At 45.2% G+C, this 22,393-nt stretch overlaps 1 protein-coding gene across 4 annotated transcripts in view; it reads right to left on the bottom strand.

Moving 5' to 3' along the window:
- Positions 1-22,393, bottom strand: part of LOC138453478 (uncharacterized) — a 1,096,265-nt gene that overhangs the window by 871,170 nt on the left and 202,702 nt on the right. For all 4 annotated transcript variants that reach the window (XM_069606374.1, XM_069606376.1, XM_069606373.1 and 1 more), the window contains exon 6: positions 20,808-20,924. In XM_069606374.1, the coding sequence (XP_069462475.1) occupies positions 20,808-20,924 (117 nt within the window). The remainder of the gene's footprint in view (positions 1-20,807; positions 20,925-22,393) is intronic.

The following is a 22,393-nucleotide window of genomic DNA, read 5'->3' as shown; positions in this document are numbered from 1 at the left end:
GAAAGCCATTTTGTAGGCATAACGAAAACACAGGCTTGTATAAACACGCTGCATAAATCGAGCTCCATGGAAAGATTTCACTAGGCCCAACATCATTATGGCAGAATACATTTGCGCAGCCAGTTCTCATGGAAATTCCACTTCCCCCATGTCTCTTAACTGTTGCAAACATTTAGTATCGTTCAGAGGAATGCACCCTGCAAGAGCACGAGACAACACCAGGCTCCGTGCAGCATCCATTAATCACCACTAAGCTCCCAGCAGGCCTCTAACCCCCACACAGCCAGCCTAAAGCTACCCTAAACCACTGACCCGAACCCCACACCTCTGCATTCCATTATAAGCAGGCGACCCCCTGTCTTAATTCAAATCAAGTGTCCATAAAAGATCTACGCATGCGCGACTGTTTTACCCCCAGCATGAAATACATCCTTTGTAACACAAGGTACAGAGAGGGATAAATTAAAGCTCAAACCCACGGTCGAGACCTTCAGTGCGAGAGGTGCAGTATCAACAAAGCCCAGAATGTGTGGGTCAGTGTAACTGTATTTAATCCTCCCTTCCCCCTGGCACCAATTCCCGAACTGCCCAGGTGCATGCCAGAGTGATATAGTAAGCAGGATTACCGGAATCTAAGTGATTTGTCCGTGGCAGAAACTACCGCGGCCGAAACGGTTTGCACCTTTCTCATGCGAACACACATACATACTCACACCCACACACACAACACACCCATAACACCCTCCCACCCACACCCTCAGCACACCCCCAACCACACCCCCAACATAAACAAACCCCACTCACCTTCATGTTCACGCTGGGTTCCTGCAGCACCAGTTCCCTTTCACTTCTGTGATCGAGAACCGGCTTCACAGGGTCCTTTTCTTTTCTTTCTTTTTTTTGTTAAACGTAAGGATGCAGGGGTGTCCCCCACAGTCCCCGCTCACTATACCACAAAGCTACCACCAAAGGTTCAAATTTTTGGTGTTCGAACCATTGGTGGTAGCATTTTTAGAACTTTTGGTCATTGCAACCATTTTTTGTCAGTCAAATTGGCATATACCGGATTACCATGTTAGTTTAGAAGCAACATTGTACTTTATGAGTGCCCTGACCTTTGGAGTTCCAAGATGAGCCCAGCTGACCAACGTGGAGCCTGACAGACGGTGGAAGAACCAACCAATTGTAGCAGGCCCATGTATAGGGTCCCACCAATCAGTGGCATCAGTTTGTACTGTATGAGATGACGCTACAAAGCCTTTTAAACTTCTGCTTGAACTAAGAAGAACTAGAATATTCTCATGTAGCAGAGTCCTTTGCTTTATTTGTATTATGTAATATTAAACCTTTTTATCCTTGCAAAGCTATCTCTTGGCTTATTTCCCTAGTGGGTTTTATTCACTTTGGAGTGTGTGTAAAAAGGGACTTGCCTTCCTTTTGATGACCCTTGCAACATGATTCCATCATCCCTGTGCCTGCGGAGGTATACAGGTGTCCTCTCCGAAAGGGCCGTGCCCACCTACAGTGACCAGTCCCAAAACATGTACGCTGAGTGGCCTTCTTTGCAGAATCCCGCATGCTCGTTAGGAGAGGTGTATAGCCCCCCAGGAGAGGTGTAGGACTGTTGTGGATACCCGTGAACTGAGGCTTTCAGGGGAACGTGAACACCTGAGTATAGCTTGCAAGGGATAACAAAGTAGGGTTGAGTGTGTGGAGCAGTATGTATAGTGTGAACATGCAGTGAATGAAAGTGGGAGTGTGTCCCGGTTCATGGATTGTGTTGATTTTGTCTGACCATTTTTTATTCACTTTTTAAGAATATTGAGGATAAAGAAAAAGGAATATGGGAGCCCCCCCAAGTGAGGGGGGAAGGTGGTGCCACGTGCACTGTCTCGACCAGTGCGGGAGAAAAATAAGGAGAAGCATACTAGCTCAGTATATTAAAGAGCTCGGGAAAAGTAGTGGTTGTTATTTTAGCTTGTTATTTTAGTTTGTTTTGTTGGTGTACTTTAAAGTGTACAGAGGAGGTCCAGGAGGGTCGGGTGTGACATGTGTGAGCGCATCAGGCGAGTGTGTAGAGAGTGTGTGAAGAAGCTCTAGTGGGGAGCTGCAGGAGGGTGAAAAAGCGAAATGATGATTTTTCTGTGGATTTATTGACAGCATTGAAAGGTACTAAAGATGAGACTGAACTGTATTTGTTCTAAACTTGTTGAACGACTATCTGTTTTGATTGTGGTGCAATAGAAGGCATAGCCCCAACACAAGACACACACACCAGACGTGACCATTGGGACAGACACGCCCTTAGACCATATATGTAATGCTTTACCCTTGTATTGTGAGAAGATTAAAAAGTACCACAACCAATGGGTGACAGAGACTAGGGGGGGAGGGAATGCCCTATTCTTGGCCAGAACAAGGATCCTTTGACAAATGTGCTCTGGAACACATGTCCACCTTCCTGCCAGCAAAGTATAAGGGGAGACCGTTACAAAATAGGAGGGAAATGTTAAGCCTCTAGAAAATGTTAGAAGAAACACAGGATTCGAAGTGAGAAGGAGCAACGCTGGACAGTAACAAGGAAATGGGCACAGAGGAGGGTGAGAGGAAAGGGGAGACTAAAAAGGGGATATACCACCTAGCAACGCGCCCAGCAGAAGGGTATACCAACCCGACATATGTGTCGGAAGGCACTATGGTGGCTACGCCGAACACGGCCCCACCCCAACCATATGTCTCACTCCCAGAGATATCAGCTCAAATTGAGGTGAGCACAAGACACCTAGAGGTAGCACTAGCCTCAACCCGCACTGAATTAGCAAGATTATGACCAGAATGTGAGGTGACGCGGGTGGCGGAAACACCAATGCTGCCCGCTTGGGCACCCCAACAGTTACCTGGAGATGAATGGAAGTCAGGTGACTTCCTATTCATAATAGACAGTGCGCCTATAAGAACCGCGCATGTAGAATGGGATGGGGAAACAGACAGTTTGGGATGTGAGATTGTGGGGTCCCGTAGAGGGGACAAGGAATACTGGAGTGATTTTGATGACACAGAAGGAGAGGGAGAGGCTGAGCAGGCACCTCAGGTCACACCAAGATTAGAGAGTTTGTGGGATGGAAGATTAAGGGAAAGCTTTGGCAGAATAGAGTTAGCACGGAAAAAGGGAAGTGCAACTAAGGACGGTAAAAAGGAAAGATGAAGCTGCAAATGCCCCTGATACACAAGGGTGTGGGGTGACCACACTATGTACCCTGGGCACAGACTGATAAAAATAACCTCCTCAAGGCACTCCAGCAGCTCACAGCGGGGGCATTTAAATAGATCTATGCATCAAGAAAAAAACACTGCCGGGGTACCCTTAGCAATAGGGGACATTAAGAGTTGGTAGCAGCCATAGGAGATCAAGCCGAGACCGTATGGATTAAAGCTGAGTACCCGGGAGTAGCGTTAGGTAACAATGCCTGCAATAGAGCATCATTCAACAAGATTAGAGCACAAGTATGGGATGCATTGCAACGCACATTGCCAGACACCCCAGATTTACAGTCAATAATGCAGTGCACAATGGGGATGAGGAAGAGGCTGCGCAGTATATTCTTTGGGTTCAAGAAACGTGGAGAGCAGAAACAGGCAGCACCTGGGATCAATCGACCTCACTATTTTATTTTATAGTAAAAAGAGGACCCCCCAAACAAGTGCAGAAAGCGCTTGATAAGATAGCTGGGGTGGAGGCGAAGGGATGGCCTGAGATAAAGCATCATAGTTCACCATTGTAGGAGAATAAAGAAGCGAGAAAAGGAAATGATACAAAGGCGATAAGCAGAGGAAGTGATCCCTTTCACTGTAGTGGATTTGAAAAACACATTTCTCAGTACCCCTTCACCCACAGTCGCAGTACCTCACAGCCTTTACCCTTAATGGAAAGCGATATAAAAACACACATGTTTGCCCCAGAGGTATTGTGAGAGCCCTAGCATTTTTAGCAGGATATTACATGAAGACTTAGGGAACATCCAAGTACCCAGCACGATAATTCAATATATAGATGACCTACTGGTCTGCAGCCACAGCGAGCAAAGCTGCTGAAGGGACTTTATCGCATTACTATAGTTGCTAGCAAGAAAAGGGCACAAAGTGGACATGGCCAAACTCTAGAGACTGCCAACTGGAGGTGCTCTACCTGGGACAACTCACATCTAAAGATGGGACCACTCCTACAGGGCCTCAAGAAAGCACAGAAGGAGAGGAGAAAAACAGAGTGGACGCCACAGATGATAACTAGTTTCAATGACTTGAAAGAAGTAATTTTGACAGCACCTGTCCTTGCCACCCCAGATTACACACAGGAGTTTTATATTTTTTCAAACTCAAATGGGACCCTTATGACAGCAGTGCTCACCCAGAAGAGCACAGTGGGCCATAAACCACTAGCCTATTACAGTGGCAGACTCGACTCAGTGATGCAGGGACAATTTGCCTGCGAACAAGCTCTTGCAGCTGTGGCCTTTGCAATTGAAAAGAGCTCCACAATTGTCATGGGGTGCTCAGTGACATTGTACGTGGAGCACTCACTTTTTGTAATTCTGGACTGCTTAAAGTCCACACTCACCACACAGAGAACATCAGTTTATTATGAAATAATATTGTTAAGCCCCCACATACATATTGTAAGGTGCAAGACAGTAAACCCTGCCACGTTCCTCACACAACCATGCACCGCCGAAGATTTGCGAAAGCATAACTGTGCATCTTCTGAAGGCGAAGACGATAATATCTCTAAAGCCAGTGACAGCCCCCTAGAAGAGGGAGAAATCTTCTTTGTTGCTGGGTCAGCATCAATTGATCAGGAAATTGATCAGGAAACAGGTGAAAGACGTGTTGGGGCAACAGTGGTGCGCCTAGTGGCGGGAGAATATGAGACACGTGTAATGAGGAGACTCCCCACATATTATTCAGCACAGGCAGCCAAACTGGTAGCGCTCATAGAAGCCCGTGCGGGCCTCTAAGGGGTGCTATGCCAGCATCTATTCAGACTCTGCCTATGTCACCACCACGGTGCACGCAGGTGTGTCGCGCTGGAGAAGGAGGGGGTTCAGAAGAGCGAATAGCTCACCAGTACAGCATGCCGCCCTGCTAAACACACTGATTGCCACCCTCGCAGAGCCCTCTGTGGTGGCAGTTGTTAAATGCGCATCACATACACGGAACACAGACAAAATCTCTCTGGGAAATGCAGCCGCCGATGCGGCAGCGATAGCTGCAGCATATGTCCCAGTGCCCACATCTGCTGAGTACGTTATAACCACAGTAAGCACCAATACAGATACAGAAGCATACACAGCTCTCCCTATCGCTCACCTAATTGAGCTGCAGTGCAGGGCACCCCCAGAGGAACAGGATATATGGCTCAAACGTGGGTGCGTGCAATCTCCTACAGAGCTCTTATAGAAACAACAGAGTACAGGGAAAACAGTGATGCCAGTAAAGTTATTACACACAGCCTTTGAGCAATTGATTTACCCATCTCATAGCTCTAAAGAACACAATGCAGCATACATTCAACAAGAATGGTTTATCCCCAATTTGCAGGAACACCTCTCCACTATGGTTGTCCAACATATCGAGATGCCAAGTATTTAGTACAGGAATGACCCTCAGAACATTGTGGGGAACTTTGCCCCGCCCTGTCGACCCTATCCGTGAACTACACATTGATTACGGACACATGGGGGAATGATGCAATAGGGAACGATACGTGATTGTGGTGGTGTGTCCGTACTCCAGATGGGTTGAAGAGGGTCCATGTGCCCACCCAGATGCCAAGTGTGCCGCGAAATTCCTCGTCAGAGAGTTCTTCCCATGTTGGGGAGTGTGTGATGTTTTAAGATCAGACAATGGCAACCATTTTTTCAATGAGCATTTCAAGGAATAACTGCCCGATTATGGATAAAACATCATATGTGATCAATCTACCACCCATAAGCAAATGGGGTGGTAGAGAGGATCAATAGTTTCCTCAAGAGCAGAGTGTCCAAACTATGTAAAACCGTAAAAATAAAATTAGGTGTATTGTTTGCCCCTGGATCTGTTTTATCTGCGCACACAGCCCAGTAAGGACCACCACCTTTCCCCCCCATGAAATAGTGACTGGCAGGCGTATGCAGACACCTCTTTTGCCTCTAAGGAGAGCATCAGATGCTCATAGAGCAACAGCAATCCTGGGGGAAGAATTTAAGCAATATCTGTCCCAACTGACATGTGCAATAAGATGTATTGCAAAACAAATGGCTCCGCCAAACACAGAAAACGCACAAACATCAACTGCACCGCAAACTGATGCCACACCAGTGCAACCACTGTTGCTATGGGAACTGGTCTATGTCAGATGCTTTGTGCGAAAATGGAACAACCCCAGGTTCCATTGGCCCTACGAGGTCGTGTTTTCCACCCCCCTCGCAGTAAAGGTGAAGGGGCTCAAATATTGGATACACCTCACAGACGTTCGCAGGGCCCCATCCAACTCGACACTAAGTGTCCAGAATGAAAACAACACATCTACCTCAGTTTGCATAGCTTCTTGCTGATCATATTAAGTGCATGTAGAAAAGTACACAACACATGCATTGCTGCTAGAGCACGAGCCAACTGAATTAAAAATCTCTCTCTCTCTCCATCTCTCGTCCTCCCTCACTACCTCTCCTTTCCCCTCCCCCATCGCTTTTCCCTCCCTTCCCTGTTTTTTTTCCAAAAACCTCAGGTGCAACAACGATGGAGATAATGACACAGAGCTATTCTTCGAATATAGATACAAATAGTATTAGTGGTACCAGAATGTATAGCTATGACTGTGGCCTCAATTTTGTAGCGATTTTGTTTACAGTAATGATGTTTTCATTAGGAATGTATTGGGGAGCTTATTTTATCTGGGCTGGCCATCTAAAAGAAATGGGGGAGGGGACCATGGGGACCTGGAACATGAGTAGTATATCGCCCAATGTCACAAATTTACCCAATGTCACCATATATCTTTCGAATGTAACTGAATTACCTTCTGATGTCACTAAATGGACACTCGTACATTCTGATGTAACTGTACCTACCCCAAGTCCTGTATCCTCCAGTGTAATAATGCTCAGTTCCAGTCTAAGCCCTGACCTGAATGAAAGTGCACTATTCAATAATTCAGAACCAAACAATATAACGAAAGCAGAACCAGTATAAAATGTGATCCTGGAAAAAGTAGCCACTCCCATGCAACTGTATGTACAAGCAAAATGTTCCAAATATTACTGCCAAATGTAAAAAACTCTTTGTGTAATGGAAGCAGTAATGCAAACATAACTAACAGCAGAAACAGCAGAAGTAGAGTAGGGAAAAGACACACGCTACATAATAACAGAGTGGAAAGACAAGTGCGCCGGCATAAATATGATGCATACCATGGTCTAGAATTAGATGCAGCAGAAGATATTCCTCACCCGGAGCACTCAAACAGTTGGTACTCCGACATGAGTGCAATGGGAAGACAAACAACCAATGGGAGTTGCTAGGTCTGTTCCTTAATAACGCACGCATCTTGGGCACCCATGGTCTTAATGCCGCAAGAAGCAGCCATGATAGAGACCCAATGCTTAATTCATCTTGCGCTATGTAGGATCAAAGGTACGTTCCAGGCACGCAAGGTCCACCTAGAGCTCATCGATCTGGCCCCCTGAAAATGTAAAACCAATTCCACTAACCCCAACTGTCTGAAAGAACCACATCTGGGGATCGAAGGGGCAAGATATGTCGACAACGAGTGGCAAGAAACAACAAATGCATGAAAAGTTTAAGGACTTTTAGGGTTGTTCAAAAGAATTACAGCACTCATGGAGCAGACTTGCGCACAAACATGGACAGAGCACATCACCAAATTAACTTGGATTGCAGCCATTGAGAAACCAGTAAAAATACATCAAGAAAAAACATACGAACTGTGTTTTTATAGTGAAGGAACTGTCTCTGTTGGATCAAACCAGCGGTGTAACAGAACTCTCATGATCCCAGACCACAGAAAAGGCACCGCAGCACTGATGGACTATTATTGGGACTGCGGCTGGCAATCCTACTTGCACCTTCCACCTTCTTGGATGGCCAACTGTTTGCTAGCCACGCTGCACTCTGCCCTCTTAGTGGTCAACCCCTGAAAGGGGGGACACTGCTTGATGAAGTGCCCACAGTACCCTCAACAATCGAAGCACTGCACATCATGCCAACACCAGACTTTTGCCTCCTCCCTGAGAAAGAGCCATACAACCGGCTGCAGAGAAGAAAAAGATCCTCAAATTACCTATCGAAAGACTCGTTGGAGCACTTGCACAAATACCTGATGAGTACAAGCTCTATAATTCAGCAGAGAAATTTTTTGCATGCCTAATACCAAGCATCTAGACACGAGCCAATGCAAAATGGCTCCAGATTGTGAGGTGGGAGTTGATTCAGCTGGCTAACGATAGTAAACAAGGGTTCAACGTCATAAAAGTGGAGCTGAGGGCCCCAAGACTAATGACAATGCAGAACCGATAAGTATTGGATCTCCTGACGGCTATGGAAGGAGGTGTTTGCAAAAAGATCGGGAGTTCATGGTGCACATGCATACCTTCAGAAAGTTCCTGAAAATGGGACATTGACACACGGCATTGCAGCAGTACATGTACTAGGGGTGGAAATGAAGAAAGAAGGTGGAGTTCAAGAAGAAGATTGGTTCACTATGGCCTTCAGCTGGGTCCTATCATGGTTTGGAACATTTGTGAAAATGTTGGTGCCCATCATCGTGTTCATCTTGGTGATTTTCTTCACGTGCCAATTGCGTCTCCAGTTTTGCTCCAAAGCAGTACCTAATAGCGCAATGATGATGGTTACTATTGGTAATACTAAAGTACCTCATAATCCAAAGGAAGTAGAAATACAAACTGACCATACTGACTGTCCCATCCACCACATGGTCCTGCTCCCTATTGGAGATGTAGTAGACAACCTATACCACACGACCATTTTCTCTCCCCCTGACCCTGAAAAATACAAAGAAGTGTGGGTTGACTTAGCTGGAGGTGGGGGATGCATTTACATGACATGTACACCTGAGAAGTACGTGCAAGTAGGGGAAAGCTTAAGACGTGTGCAGACCCTGGATGCCAATAAAAGGAACACCCGCATGGGAGGAAGCAGAAAGACAGGCCAACAAGCATAAATACGGGGGAAGAGAATTTGCTACTGTAGAATTAATGAAAAGGGGGAATGTTGGGATGGAAATGAGCATATGCCACCCCCTATGCGCTTTCAATTGAGGTGAATCCCCTATGAGATAGTGTAGTGCATAAGGGGGGAGAAGCCCGCTTATGAAACTCAGTGCATGGCATTAGGAGATACATAGAAAGAAACGCCATTTTGTAGACATAACGAAAACACAGGCTGGTATAACTGCGCTGCACAAGTCGAGCTCCATGGAAAGATTTCACTAGGCCCAACATTATTATGCCAGAATAAATCCGCATGGACAGTTCTCACAGAGGTCCACTTCTCCCATGTCTCTTCACTGTTGCAAACATTTAGTATCGTTAAGAGGAATGCACCCTGCAAGAGCGTGAGACAACACCAGGCTCTGTGCCGCATCCATTCATTATCACTGAGCTGCTAGCAGGCCTCTAACCCCCAGTGTTACACTTCAGGCTTCTCCGCGGGCCTCCTTGCAGAATACGACTTCTCTACAAGCTCCTCTATGGACCAGATACAGGCTACCATGGCGTCTGTACAAACTTCGACGGACTCCGGGTCACCTGACACGTCTTGTACGTGGAAGACGTACGTCAAGACATGCCCCTCTTACGACTATAAAACCACCGTCTTCCAAGGGGCTCGTTGCTGCTAATTAGCGTTACAGCTACACGCGGTTTCGTCCATTTCCTCTTCGTGTCTTCCTACACGATTCCTCATCTGAACTCCTGGTTTTGACCTTTGCCTGACTACTGGATTGCCTCGTCTCCTCCTTCATTCCTGTCGTGCTCATTTGGTTGTTATACTCGGAAAGTTACTGGATCCGGCTTCCTGCTGTCTCTTGCGGTACTTCATTCCTGGTTGCTGCTTCTGCACTCAGAACCAAATTGCTGTCTACTATCCAGATCATTTCTTCAGCTACTAAGGATACTTGTGTGCTCAGGTACATACTTAATTGACTATCCCCATCTCAGCTATTGGTTACCCACGACTTGTTTGGATATTTGTCTTCTGTTGGATTCTGGGACATTGAGTGACTTTTCCTGCGAGATTTCCCTTAAGTGCATATAAACGCTTTCCTGAAACTGCACCAACCCGGCACTAGTGCGACCCTCGTGTCGTCCGGGGCTATTTCCCTATACTAACCTCCCTGTTTGTTATTTTCTCCTGTCGTTGTCTTCAGTTTCCTGGACACCTTTTCTCAATATATCCTTACTCAGATCACCCCGGGGAAACTCCACTCCAATATCTATCTAGGTAGTTGCCCATTTACTTAAACTGTTCTAATCACTTGCATAAATCTCAACACTGTCTAATATCTTTGTATTCCTTTGCAGCATTGGTATTGGCGGTGTGTGTTCTCCCCGCTCTTTTATTCAATTGACACCTCTGTCTGTCTTAACTGAAACAGCAGAGAGGTACATTGTGGAAAAGAGCCCCTCCTTGAGGAAGCCTGAGTCTTGTACTCATGGGAGCTGGGATGGAAGGCTGAATATCGATTCTTGTATCACCATCATCTCCAAGGTCACTCCTCTGCATCTTCGGCCTATTTTGGAGTGGTGAGTAACACCCAGCCAGCCTAAAGCTACCCAAACCACTGACCCGACCCCCCCCACGCCCCTGCATTCCATGATAAGCAGGCAACCCCTGTCCTAATACAAATAACGTGTCCATAAAAGATGTAAGCATGCACAACTGTTTTACCCCCAACATGAAATACATCCTTTGTAACAGAAGGTACAGGGAGGGATAAATTAAAGATCAAACCCAGGGTGGAGACCTTGGGTGTGAGAGGTGCAGTATCAACAAAGTCTAGAATGTGTGGGTCAGTGTGACTGTGTTTTATCCTCCGTTTCCCAGGCACCAATACCTGAGCCGCCCAGGTGCATACCACAGCGCTATAGTAAGCAGGATTAGCGTGCGAGTTCTGAAGTAACATTGTACTTTTTTTTTCAAAGATTCTTTTTATTGGTATTTCCAGAACAAGCTTCAACTATAGCATTGGTTATCATATAGACTCATCGGTGCTTAATTCTTACATCAAGGAAGCATGTAAATAACAGTGCAACATGACAATAACAGTATAGGGGGGAGGCCTCTGAGTGATTGGTCAAAGTCCTCATGCGGTGGAGATTTGTGCGTCAGTTGGGTATGGGAGACCAGGTTGACTTTCAGGGATTCGTTTGGGCGCATCCTCTCCGTATGTGCTGCCTGCCCTTTGATTGACTCTTTAGTCCTGCTTCTCCATCCATCGAAGGGTAGGGGGTTTTCTCGCCACTCCTGGGAATTGATTTGTATAGTCCAGGAAGAGAGCCCAGGTTTGATAGAACTTGCTCCTATTCCCAAACGAAAGGCTGTAATTTATTCTGATGCTGCTATGTCCCAGCGCTTGGACCACCAAAGCGGAATTGCTGGCCCTACAGGGCTTTTCCATAGCCTAGCTATTAAGATCTTTGCCGCTTTCAGGCGATGCGAGCATAGGTCCGATATACAGCCTGTTAGCGGAAATTGTCCTTCGCCCGTGGCTCCTAGTAGAATGATTCCTGGGTCCCATGGGATCGAGAGACCCGTGATCTCTTTGATTTGACCCAGAAACAGTTTTCCAAAACTGTGTGGCTTTAGGGCATGACCATAGGAGGTGGAACAGCGTGCCTTTGTCCGAGCATCCTCTCAAGCAATGTGGGGCAATTGAGGGGTTACATTTGTAAAGAATCTCTGGCATTCAGTACCATCTGTAGCACACTTTAATTGCTCCTTCTTTGTTGGTCACACATTTGGAGCTTCTGTTTGCTCGGGCCTAGATGCGGCCCCACTCCTCCGGCTCAATGATTCGGACAATGTCCTTTTCCCATTTCCCATTTCAGCATGTAGGGCTCTTTTTTGTTGGGATCTGATCTGTCTAGGAACCTATATAGGGTTGACACTTTCCCTGTAGAGGGGGTTTGATGTGAGGGTTTGTTCTAGGGCTGTTAGTTCTCTGCTGCCGTGGTTCCTCATTGCCTCGTGCGATAAGTTGCACGTAACGAAATCTCTCTGCTTCCGGGATCTGGAATTTGGTTTTGCAGGCTTCGAAGTCTAATGGGGCTCCATGTTCGAGGAAGTCAGCGATGTTTCTCATCCCTCCTTCCTTCCATTTCTCAAAGTTTTTTGGCGTGATTCCTGAGTGAAGTCCGGGTTTTCCCAGATCGGGGAGAGGAGGCCCACGGCGCTTCTGCAGTTCCATTGGTGGGCTGCCCTTTTCCAGCACATCACCGTATTTCTTGTCGCTGGTAGGGGCCGCTCTTCAGGGGGTCCCTGGGGTTCGCCATGTGTGGCAGTGACTCTATTGGGCCCTGACACTAGTCTCCCTCCAGCTTTAGCCAACAGGGTTGGTTGGTTGGTGCTTACCTTCCATTCGAAGGCCTGCGAGAGCTGAGCCGCAAGGCAGTACCTGGCAATGTCTGTGACTCGCAGGCCACCTGTCCCTGGACTTCGGAGCATGATACGTCTCGGAATCTGCGGCTTCTTTCGTTCCCAAACGTATTTCAGGACACTTGTCTGGAGCTTCCGAATAGCTTTCTTATGGATGGTCACTGGGAGGGCAAGGCTGTGGTAAAGCAGTCTGGGGATTTGGTTCATCTTCAGTTCGGTGATCCTTCAGAACCACAATATTTCTTGCTTCTGCCACCGTGCCAAGTTGTTCTTCAGATCTTTGAACATTTGGGGGAAGTTTGCTTGGTATATTCTTTCAGTGTTGGTTGGTATTTGGACACCAAGGTAACTAATTTGTGATTTCACCCATGGGATCGGAGAGTCTCTTGTCAGCGCTTTCCAAAGCTTAGTCGACACATTGATGCTCATCGTTGTTGATTTAGTGAAGTTGACCCTAAATCCTGACGCCTCCCCCAAATGCTTCTAGTTCTTCCACAGCCCTTTGATGGATTCTACGATTCAGGTAATGGTCAGAAGCACGTCATTAGCATATAGGGCTGCTTTATAGGATTGCCCTTTTATTTCCAGCCCATGTACTGATGAGTTGTGGTGGATTCTGCTGGAGAATGGCTCCATTCAGAGCGCAAAAATGAGTGGCCGACGGGGGACATCCTTGTCGGGTGCCTCTTGTTATGTTTATTTTGTCCGATATGGCGCCGTTTATTCTGAGTCTCGTGGAGGGATGCTGGTAGTTCGCAAAGGTCCATTTCATGAATTTTGGGCCAAACCGTAGTGCTGTAAGGTCTCTTTTTATGTAACCCCAGTCTAGCATATCGAAGGCTCTGTGTGCGTCAAGGGATATCACTGCTAATTCCAGCCCAGATCTGTTTTCTGACTCAATTATGTTTATGGTTCTTCTAATGTTGTCCTGAGTGTTTCGACCCGGGGCAAAGCCAGTTTGGCCCAGGTGGATTATGTCCGGGAGAATTTGTGCCAGTCTGCACACTACGATTTTTGCGAACACCTTGGCATCATTATTTAACAGCGTGATGGGTCAGTATGAGGAGCATTGGTCCCAGCTTTTCCCAGGTTTCGGTATGAGGACCGTTAGTGATTCCTCCATTGATGGGGTATTGGAGCCCGTTGAAAGGAATGAGTTGTATAAGATTGCTAGTTGGGGGGGTAAGAATGTGGGTTTTCATGTAGAATTGGGGTTGTCATTTGGTGTTCCAGGGATTCCAGCTGGGGGTGTGGCATATGTTTTGGGCTCGTGCCTAAGTATTGCAGCTGAGCAGTCATACCCGTTGGATCGCTGGTCATGATTTCCTTGTGGTATTCAGGCATTAGCTCCACCTTCTCGGCGTTCGTGTGGCATGATTTGCTGTTCCGATTTAACAGGCTCTGGATGTTGTTCTGCGAGTGCAGTTTGTGCACTAGTAGGCAGTTGGCCTTATTGATGTTAAGTAGTAGAACTGCTTGGTGTAGGCCAAGGCTCTGGCCAAGCGGTCTGCCAGATTTATCTCCAATGCTGCTTTTGTTTTTCTGAGCTCTCTGCCTGTTGCGGTTTGGTGTCTTTTGAAGATGATCTCTTGCTCTGCCACCTTTTCCTCCAGTTTGGCTTGCTGCATTTGGTTCAGTCGTCTGTGTCTTGCAGTGCAATTGATCACCCATCTCTGATTAATGGCTTCATGGTGTCCCAGATGATCGCAAGTTGCAGTATCATCTGTTGTGTTCTTCTTGAAATAGTTTGTGGAGGTTTCTGCTAATTCTGTGCTTGCTGCGATGTCCATAAAGATATGGTCCTCAGCTTCCAGTATTTTTGCTGGGGCTCCAGCAGCCCCTCCACTCACAGGCTCATGGTTACTGGAGCATGGTCCGATATGGCTCTATACCCTATTTGTACATTCTGCACACATAGAAAGAGCGTGCTGGATGCCAGTAGCAGGTCGATTCTGGAGTACCCTTTGTGCATATGCGAGAAGAATGTGTAATCTCTTGCCCCCTTGTTGGTCAGCCTCCAAATGTCAATGGTTTCAGTTTCCCTAAAGAATTCTGCCATGCGTAGCGTTTTGGTGAAGTATTCCCTAGTTGGGGGCAGTGTTTTATCCAGGGTCATGTCTGGGTTTAAGTTAAAGTCACCGCCGATCAGTAGAGGGTCCTCAGTGAAGGCCGAGATGGTTGGTGGGATGTTACGAAGAAAGCGATCTTGTGCGGTGTGCAGGCAGTAGATTACTGCTAGTGTGATAGGCAGTTCGACTAGGAGTCCCTTCAGTAGGAGATATCTCCCCTCTAGGTCCCTTTTGATTGAGACTTGTGTTAGTGGGAGGCTGTTGCTCAGCAGTAGTGCCACCCCTCTTTTTTTTTTTACCTGAAGTGTCGAAATAACGTTATGGATATCCCTGAAAGTTGACACGCTTTTAATCGATCGCCAGGAGGTGGGTCTCTTGTAGGCAGACGGTGTCCGCTGTGAGCTGTGAGAGCCTGCGTTCCACCGACTTCCTTTTACCTGGGGCATTGAGGCCTTGCACGTTCCATGTTGTCATGGTGAGTTCCCTATCGTGGCACGTCATGTGGATGGTATCCGTTTGCCTTGCGTGGTGACCCACTGCTCTCTTGTGATCCATCCCATGTTGCTTCATTGGGTGAGTTGCGCCTTGATGTTGAGATTGCCACGCGGTATGAGTTGCTGTTCTTTGAGGAATGTCCCCGTTTAGGGGTTAACCCATCCCCCCAACCCCTCCCTCCTGTGTCCCCTCCCAAATAACCGTAACAAACATGTTTTCCAGACCAGCCTTCAACCAATGGGGCTTCCGACTGGTCCATCGCAACCAACTCGGGTCGACGCATAAGCGTCTATTTTATATCTGGTAAAGATTGGGGGATAGTAACATTGTACTTTGTGAGTGGCCTGATCTTCACTGAGTTTCAAGATGAGCCCAGCTGACCCACGTGGAGCCTGACCGACGGTCGAAGAACCAACCAATTGTAGCCGGGAATCCCCTATGAAGCAGGCCCATGTATAGAGTGCCACAAATCACTGGCACCAGTTTGTACTGTATGTGATGACGTTACACAACCTTTTAAGCTTCTGTTTGTACAAAGAAGAACTAGAACGTTCTCATGCAGCAGAGTCCTTTGCTGTTATTTGTATTCCGTAATATTAAACCTTGTTATCCCTGCAAAGCTATCTCTTGGCTTATTTCCCTAATTGGTTGTATTCACTCTGGAGTGTGTGTAAAAAGGGACTTGCCTTCAGTATCGACAGGTACTTTTGCTTCTGTTTGTACTGCCATCTTACTGTGTGTACCTGATTTTTGTGATGGTATGGACTTTAAATACACAGGGGTTTGAGTTCCTAAACCACATGTAGCCATATAGACCAGCTGCTTCACTTCCGCTTGAATCCCTTTATCATAGGTTAAGAATTTGACTGGGTCGATCACCCCTTTTAAAGCAATTCCATAATTGGGGCTAAGATTACATTGCACCCCAAAATTCGTATTTAAATCACAGGGGCTTTCCTCCAACACGAGTCATAACTCTGGACACCTGTTTGTTCTTGAGGTGTACCCAAACCATAGTGTCTGCTAGCCTCACTGTGATCGCGGTGGGACTACCAGACGATCACCGTGAGACCAGCAGCGCTTCCATCACCCAGCCGGGCAGAGATGCTACCCAGCTATCCCTACAGGACCCACACTTGACCGAGACACAACTGGGACAAGAAATCACCCAGGTCATGCCTTGAGAAAAACCTAAGGTTGAAACACTTGTCAGCACTGAAAGTACAATCAAGTAGCTTAAATACTCAGCCTGATGAAAATGTACAATAAGATGCATGTCACACCGGTGACACTTACTATCTGACAAAACATGCACTTGACCTTCTGACAAAATAAATATTGTGTGGTTAATAACCAGTAATGGCATCAACAATCATTGATTAATGAACCTCGAGCACTCAAAATTGAAACAGGTGAACACCAGATCCAGCGCCACTGCGCAACAGGGTTCCAACCCCCCAAAAAAGCGTACCTTCCAAAACCGGGACTGCAAGAGCTCTGTCCCTTGGAACCTTATGCACAGGCAACAGGATTGACAACAGGCAGAAAATACCCTTAATTGAGGGATAAATTGAAGTCCATAAACTAGCACAGAGATCCGCAGTTCCTTCAAGCTCCAAACACATATCTCAACTAGTATTATTTGTTACCTCATCTTGTTTTATCTGTACGTCACTCACACCAGCTTCCCCAATCATCGAAGTTACCTCACATGGAATTGCCCTATTTTATGACCTTGAATAATCATTTCCTCCTACTTCACAGGATTCTTATCACCTCCCCCACCAGTTCCCCACCAACCTAATCATCATCAGCCTCTGCCAGTATTTTTCCTTCCTTCACTCATTTGTCATCCTGATCGTCGCTTGTTCTTTCGTGGCTTCCCTCTCCATGTTGAAGCCTTGCGCCTCCAATCAACTTATGGTGTCTTGTGGGGAGTCAAAGAACAGCACTGTACCATTATAAGATATTTTATCCAGCTCCCCCAGCACTTAAGGGTCTGTATCTGCAACACTACAGTCCCATGTCTCTCTCTGCACTTAGGGGCCACCATCTGGCAGCACTTATTGAGTTACCTGCACTTTTCCCTTCCCTTCCCATCCCTGGCACTTCTTCCCCTGCCCCCTCCCCACACTTGCGCCATCTGAATGACACATGGCTTAGTAAGATTGTTGTTTTGTCCTCCCTCTGTACCCCCCTCCTTGTCTTATCACGCCTAGAAACACTTGTGTACACGCATGGTATAAATGACTTATCATATCATATCATTCATGCACAATACATTTTTACTTCCTAGTAGGAGTTGCTTGAGCTCTGCACCTCTTGGGTATAATCTGGAAAGACTGGCAATGTAGAGGATCCTCACATAACCATAGAAGGAAACTGATAGCCTGAAAGATTGTCTCCATAACCCGATAATTTAAGATCTTAATGATAAGTGCATGTGGTGGAGGCCTGGCGAGAGGAGATTGTACAAATGCCTTGTGTGTTCTCTCCACATCAAAGATTGGGGAAAGCCGGTCTGCACAGATGACCATTAGCAATTCTTTTTGTATATAATCTGTTGGATCTTTGCCCTCATCTCCCTCACCAAGACCCACAATCCTTAACATTAATATGTCCGAACCTCCCCTCCGTGTCTTCGCATCTCCTTTCCGGGGTGGCATTACATATTTGTGGCTTCCCAATCTGTTTATTGTGGATTTCAGTTTTCTCTTCCACTCTGTCTTTTTGGATGCGGTCACCAAAATTCTCTCCAAATTCTTCCTCAAATCTAGTCTCAGCACCATCACAACCACTCCCTGCTGCATCTATTTTGCTGTCCAACACAGTCCTGCATTCCCTTATAGCATTAAGTATGTCCAAACCCCGCCAATTGCTCTATGGTTGCTTCCTTTGGAGCAGACCAGGGTTCAGTTACCAATCCAGCCATAAACGTATACATGTTTACTTTTTGTAGTCTCCCTCCCACCATTATATGATGTCAGTTCCACCAGACAGAGTTCTCAAAAGGTGAAATGATATGATTGAGCCAGTCTTCAATCCACCGAGTTCTGCACCTCGCCTCAATGCGGTATCCTTTTTTGTTCACTGCATTTTCTGCCGTAATGATTTGTCAAGGGTATATTCTCCTGGGGCAGTTTCGTACATCTGCCAGACCCTTGTCTCTTGCCCTCCATTTCTTTATGAATGATGAACTCACAGTTCCACTCGCCAGCCGTGAGGCACCATCCACCTTCCCCGGATCAAGTTGCTGTCCAGTCTGTGTAAGACATCTCATCCCATGACAGCACTTTCTCATTCCTAAACCATGGCTGCCATTTTTGTGGCAGCGCTAGCTCAGAAGCCTGGCGATAATAACCTATGCTATGGTTCCTGCTGCTACCAAGCTCTCACTCAGGGCTTCACCAGCTACTCCAGGTTCCCCACTCATTCCACCTGTTTATGGTAATGAAGTCAAACAAATGGGCAAGAAATTCCTAGACCGGGGGTACACTAAAGAAGAAGTCACAGCAGCAGAAATACGAGCAGCATCACAGAATAGAGAAGACCTCCTCAAAACCAAAATCAAGAAGGCCACCACATCACCATTGGTGTTTGTATCGAAATATTCACAACAAAGTAACCGTATCAAAGCCATAATTAAAAAACACTGGAATACGGTTACCTGCGATCAACGGGTGGAACATCTGTTTAAAGAGGTTCCCACATTTGCATACCAACGCAGCCAAAACCTCAAAGATAGACTAGTCCAGACAAAACTGGCACAGAAAAAGAAAACCACAGACCGCATTGGTACCTTTCCATGTTTGAACTGCAGTAATTGTGGCTACATAATGATGGGAACATCAGTCAACCATCCATATACTGGAGAAACGATTAAACTAAAAAGCTACGCCACATGTGATTCACATAACGTTATATATGCGATCAAATGTCCATGCGGCCTATACTATGTAGGCCAAACACAGAGGGTGGTGAAGGCCAGATAGAACGAACACAGATCCTGTATAGGTAATCTGAATAAAAATACAGCAGTAGCCAGGCACTGGCAGGACAAACATCACAATTTGGCCCAGATTAAGTTTGTAATTTTGGAGGAATTGCAGAGAAAAGATAAGCACGAGAACTTCCAAAAAAGATTGGACCAACGTGAAACCTTTTGGATAGACCGGCTTAGCTCTTTGACCCCAAAAGGGTTAAATGAGGAGATCAACTATATGTGCTTCTTATAGAGACTCCATGGAATTCCTCAGACTTTTAATGTAACTAATTGGATTTTGCAAAATATCTTGATGTATTCGAAATTATTTGATACAATCTGATTGTGTTTTGATTTTGTGCTCCATTCGAACTTTTTTTTCGATTTAAGCTACTCGGCTTATTACACATAGACTGGGATTTGATTGAATTTGTGATGACTTGTATTTAAGAAGATTTGCACACACTATGCGAAATATATTGTCCGCCATTTTGTTTAAACTGATACGTAACAAAACAAATCACTTTGAACAGCGAGTTATGTGAATCCGGCCATGACATGCCCTCACAAACAGCCGCCGTCGCCATGGAGACATCCCCGCCCTCGGGCACATACCCGGGGGTGGGGTGCGAGGCGTACGTGCTCCAGCCCTCCAGCTGGATCACAATGCCTCGCCATGTCTCCATGGCAACACATAAAGTGGAATCCAGTCTGCGCGAGCGCACGTTCCCGCGACTCATTCCGGCTGGTTTGAAGCAAGCAGATGAGGTGAGTGCTCTGGTTAGAGCATATGAATATAGTAGATCTACATATAAAGATACAAACTGATAGTTTCCTTAATCTCCAGCAGGGACGGCTCTTCACACGTGCGCTTGCACGCAGTGAGAAATCTGATTTACAACTGACTTGGTATGTTTTTTAACACAGAATGAAACACAGGTACTGAGTTCTTAATAATATTTAAAACTAAAACGCATTCTTTTTATGTCTCTTGTTACATGTTGGGATGGATTGGATGACACAATTATTGATGGTACGTGCTTTTTGTTTATATTTTTGCATGATGTGTTGATCTTGCATATTACTTTACATTTGTGTATATCATAATTAGCCAAAGCAAGAATACCGAGCATTACATAAATAGCCCATGTACAGCCCTGACAAAGGTTTTACCGAAATGCATTGGCATATGTACAATATAGGCCTAGTACGATGATTGCTTAGTTATATATAAGCAATGAATGCTATGTGAATCAGAAATAACAGATGTGAATTAAACATTTCTGGCTATACAATCCATGAGTAAAGCATTTGTTTACAAAGATCGAAGATTCAAAAAATTATACTTGACCATAGCAGCCCGCCTTGGGAGCTAACTGTGAGCACCAACCATAGTAAGGTGTAGTCACCTTATTTTTCTTGTTGGTTCATATATATATATGGTCCTTGTGCTATATGGCCTTTTTGGGCTGGCAGCTCCAGGTTAAAATAATTTGTAACACATCTAAAGATTGAAAATAATAAACACAGAAACAAGACATAAATCTGTGGTGCCCACCCCTCCTCTCCAGTTTTACATGATAAATAATTACCTTTCTGAATGATAACCACTGTTCATGATCGTATCTTAAGTAACCACCAAATTCTGGGGTCAGTTGGCTTTGATCAATATAGTTGAACAGTTCACAAGGGTCATTGAGTAGAACACACTGAAAAAGAAAACAGATCTAATCAGAGAAAACGAGAAAATCATAAACCCATAGGGATCTAATCAAAGCTGCACCAGAAACAAGATATGCTACTCAATTGCATGCAATTGAACTTCAAAGTGATATACCTTTTTCTTTGCACTAAGTCAAGATAAGAAAGGCTATGGATAATTCTAGTAGTTTCAGCACATGTTAGCAGCCAGTCCACAAAAACAATGCTTTAATAATTATTTAACTAGCTGTACCCTGCTCTCTCACTCATGCGCTCCTTTTCTCTCAATCACTCTTTTTTTCTGCACTCTTGCTCACTGCTCTGCTCTGTCTCACTCTAGGTCTGTAGCTCTATGTGGATGAGAGCCATGCTGTCAGGTGCGCAATGCTAGGGTCACCGCAGCCGTTACTGACAGCTACGTGACCAGAGAAAATAACATAACCTGAAGGTAAAGCTGTGATTTTTTGCAATAGCAGCTGTGAACAAAAGGAAATTAACTATGCCAACATTGTAAACTGGATCTTTTTCATTTAAAATGATCACTTCCCGTATACAGCCTAATCATGCTAAGAATGTTACACTTTTCTTATTGAACAAATCAAATGATCAAAACCTAAAACAGCCACAGAAATTATTTTCTGATAGGATGTAAGTCTAGTACAAGCCTTTTGCTAAGAGAGAGTAATGGGACAAATAACACAAACAATGGTTATTTGCTGATTTGCATAAAATCATAGAACATTTTGGGAACATAAGAATGACCACAGATGTTTACACATCTGACAAATACGTCTGTGATAAAAAGGTTGTATGCTTTAATCACTGAGTGCATAATGTACACTATGAAAAAATTTGAAATTTCTATTGAATATACATATAGCACATAGCTTTGTATATCATTTGATTTAAAAGGTATAATACACGCTCATTACAGTTAACAAGTAAATAGTACAAATCATTACTAACAGCTTAAAATACATTACATCATTTTACAACTGATCTCAGTATAGACATTTAAAAATCTCAACAATGTGCATATAAAATCTAACAATGAATAGATCAAATTAATATCATCGCCTTGTAGAAATTCATACCATAATCGAGGAAAATCAGATATGATGACAGCATTGGTGTACGATTTAAAATATTGCAAACGGAGACAATTTAAACTTTCACATACAATTAATAGATGAAACAGTGATTCTTCCAGCAAATTGCCACATAATCTACAGTATTTGTGGTTGTATTCAGCTTTATTCAACCAACTTTTAGGTGATAATGCCACAGATGTATTAAATTTCAACAGAAGATATACCCGAAATATATTAGGGCTTGGATATGCCAATATATATCTCGGAGTGACTTCACGTGCTCGTCTATATTGACAGTAATCTTCGGCAGATGTTAAAGATTCAAGGTGGTTCATATTATGATGGAAAGCCGATATAGCCAATTTCTTTTTGAGCCACAGTTTAAT

This window comes from Ambystoma mexicanum, chromosome 4p (assembly GCF_040938575.1).
Source record: "Ambystoma mexicanum isolate Mex_15411 chromosome 4p, UKY_AmexF1_1, whole genome shotgun sequence".
NCBI classification, from domain to species: Eukaryota; Metazoa; Chordata; class Amphibia; order Caudata; family Ambystomatidae; genus Ambystoma; species Ambystoma mexicanum.
This window is presented reverse-complemented; position numbering and strand designations above follow the sequence as displayed.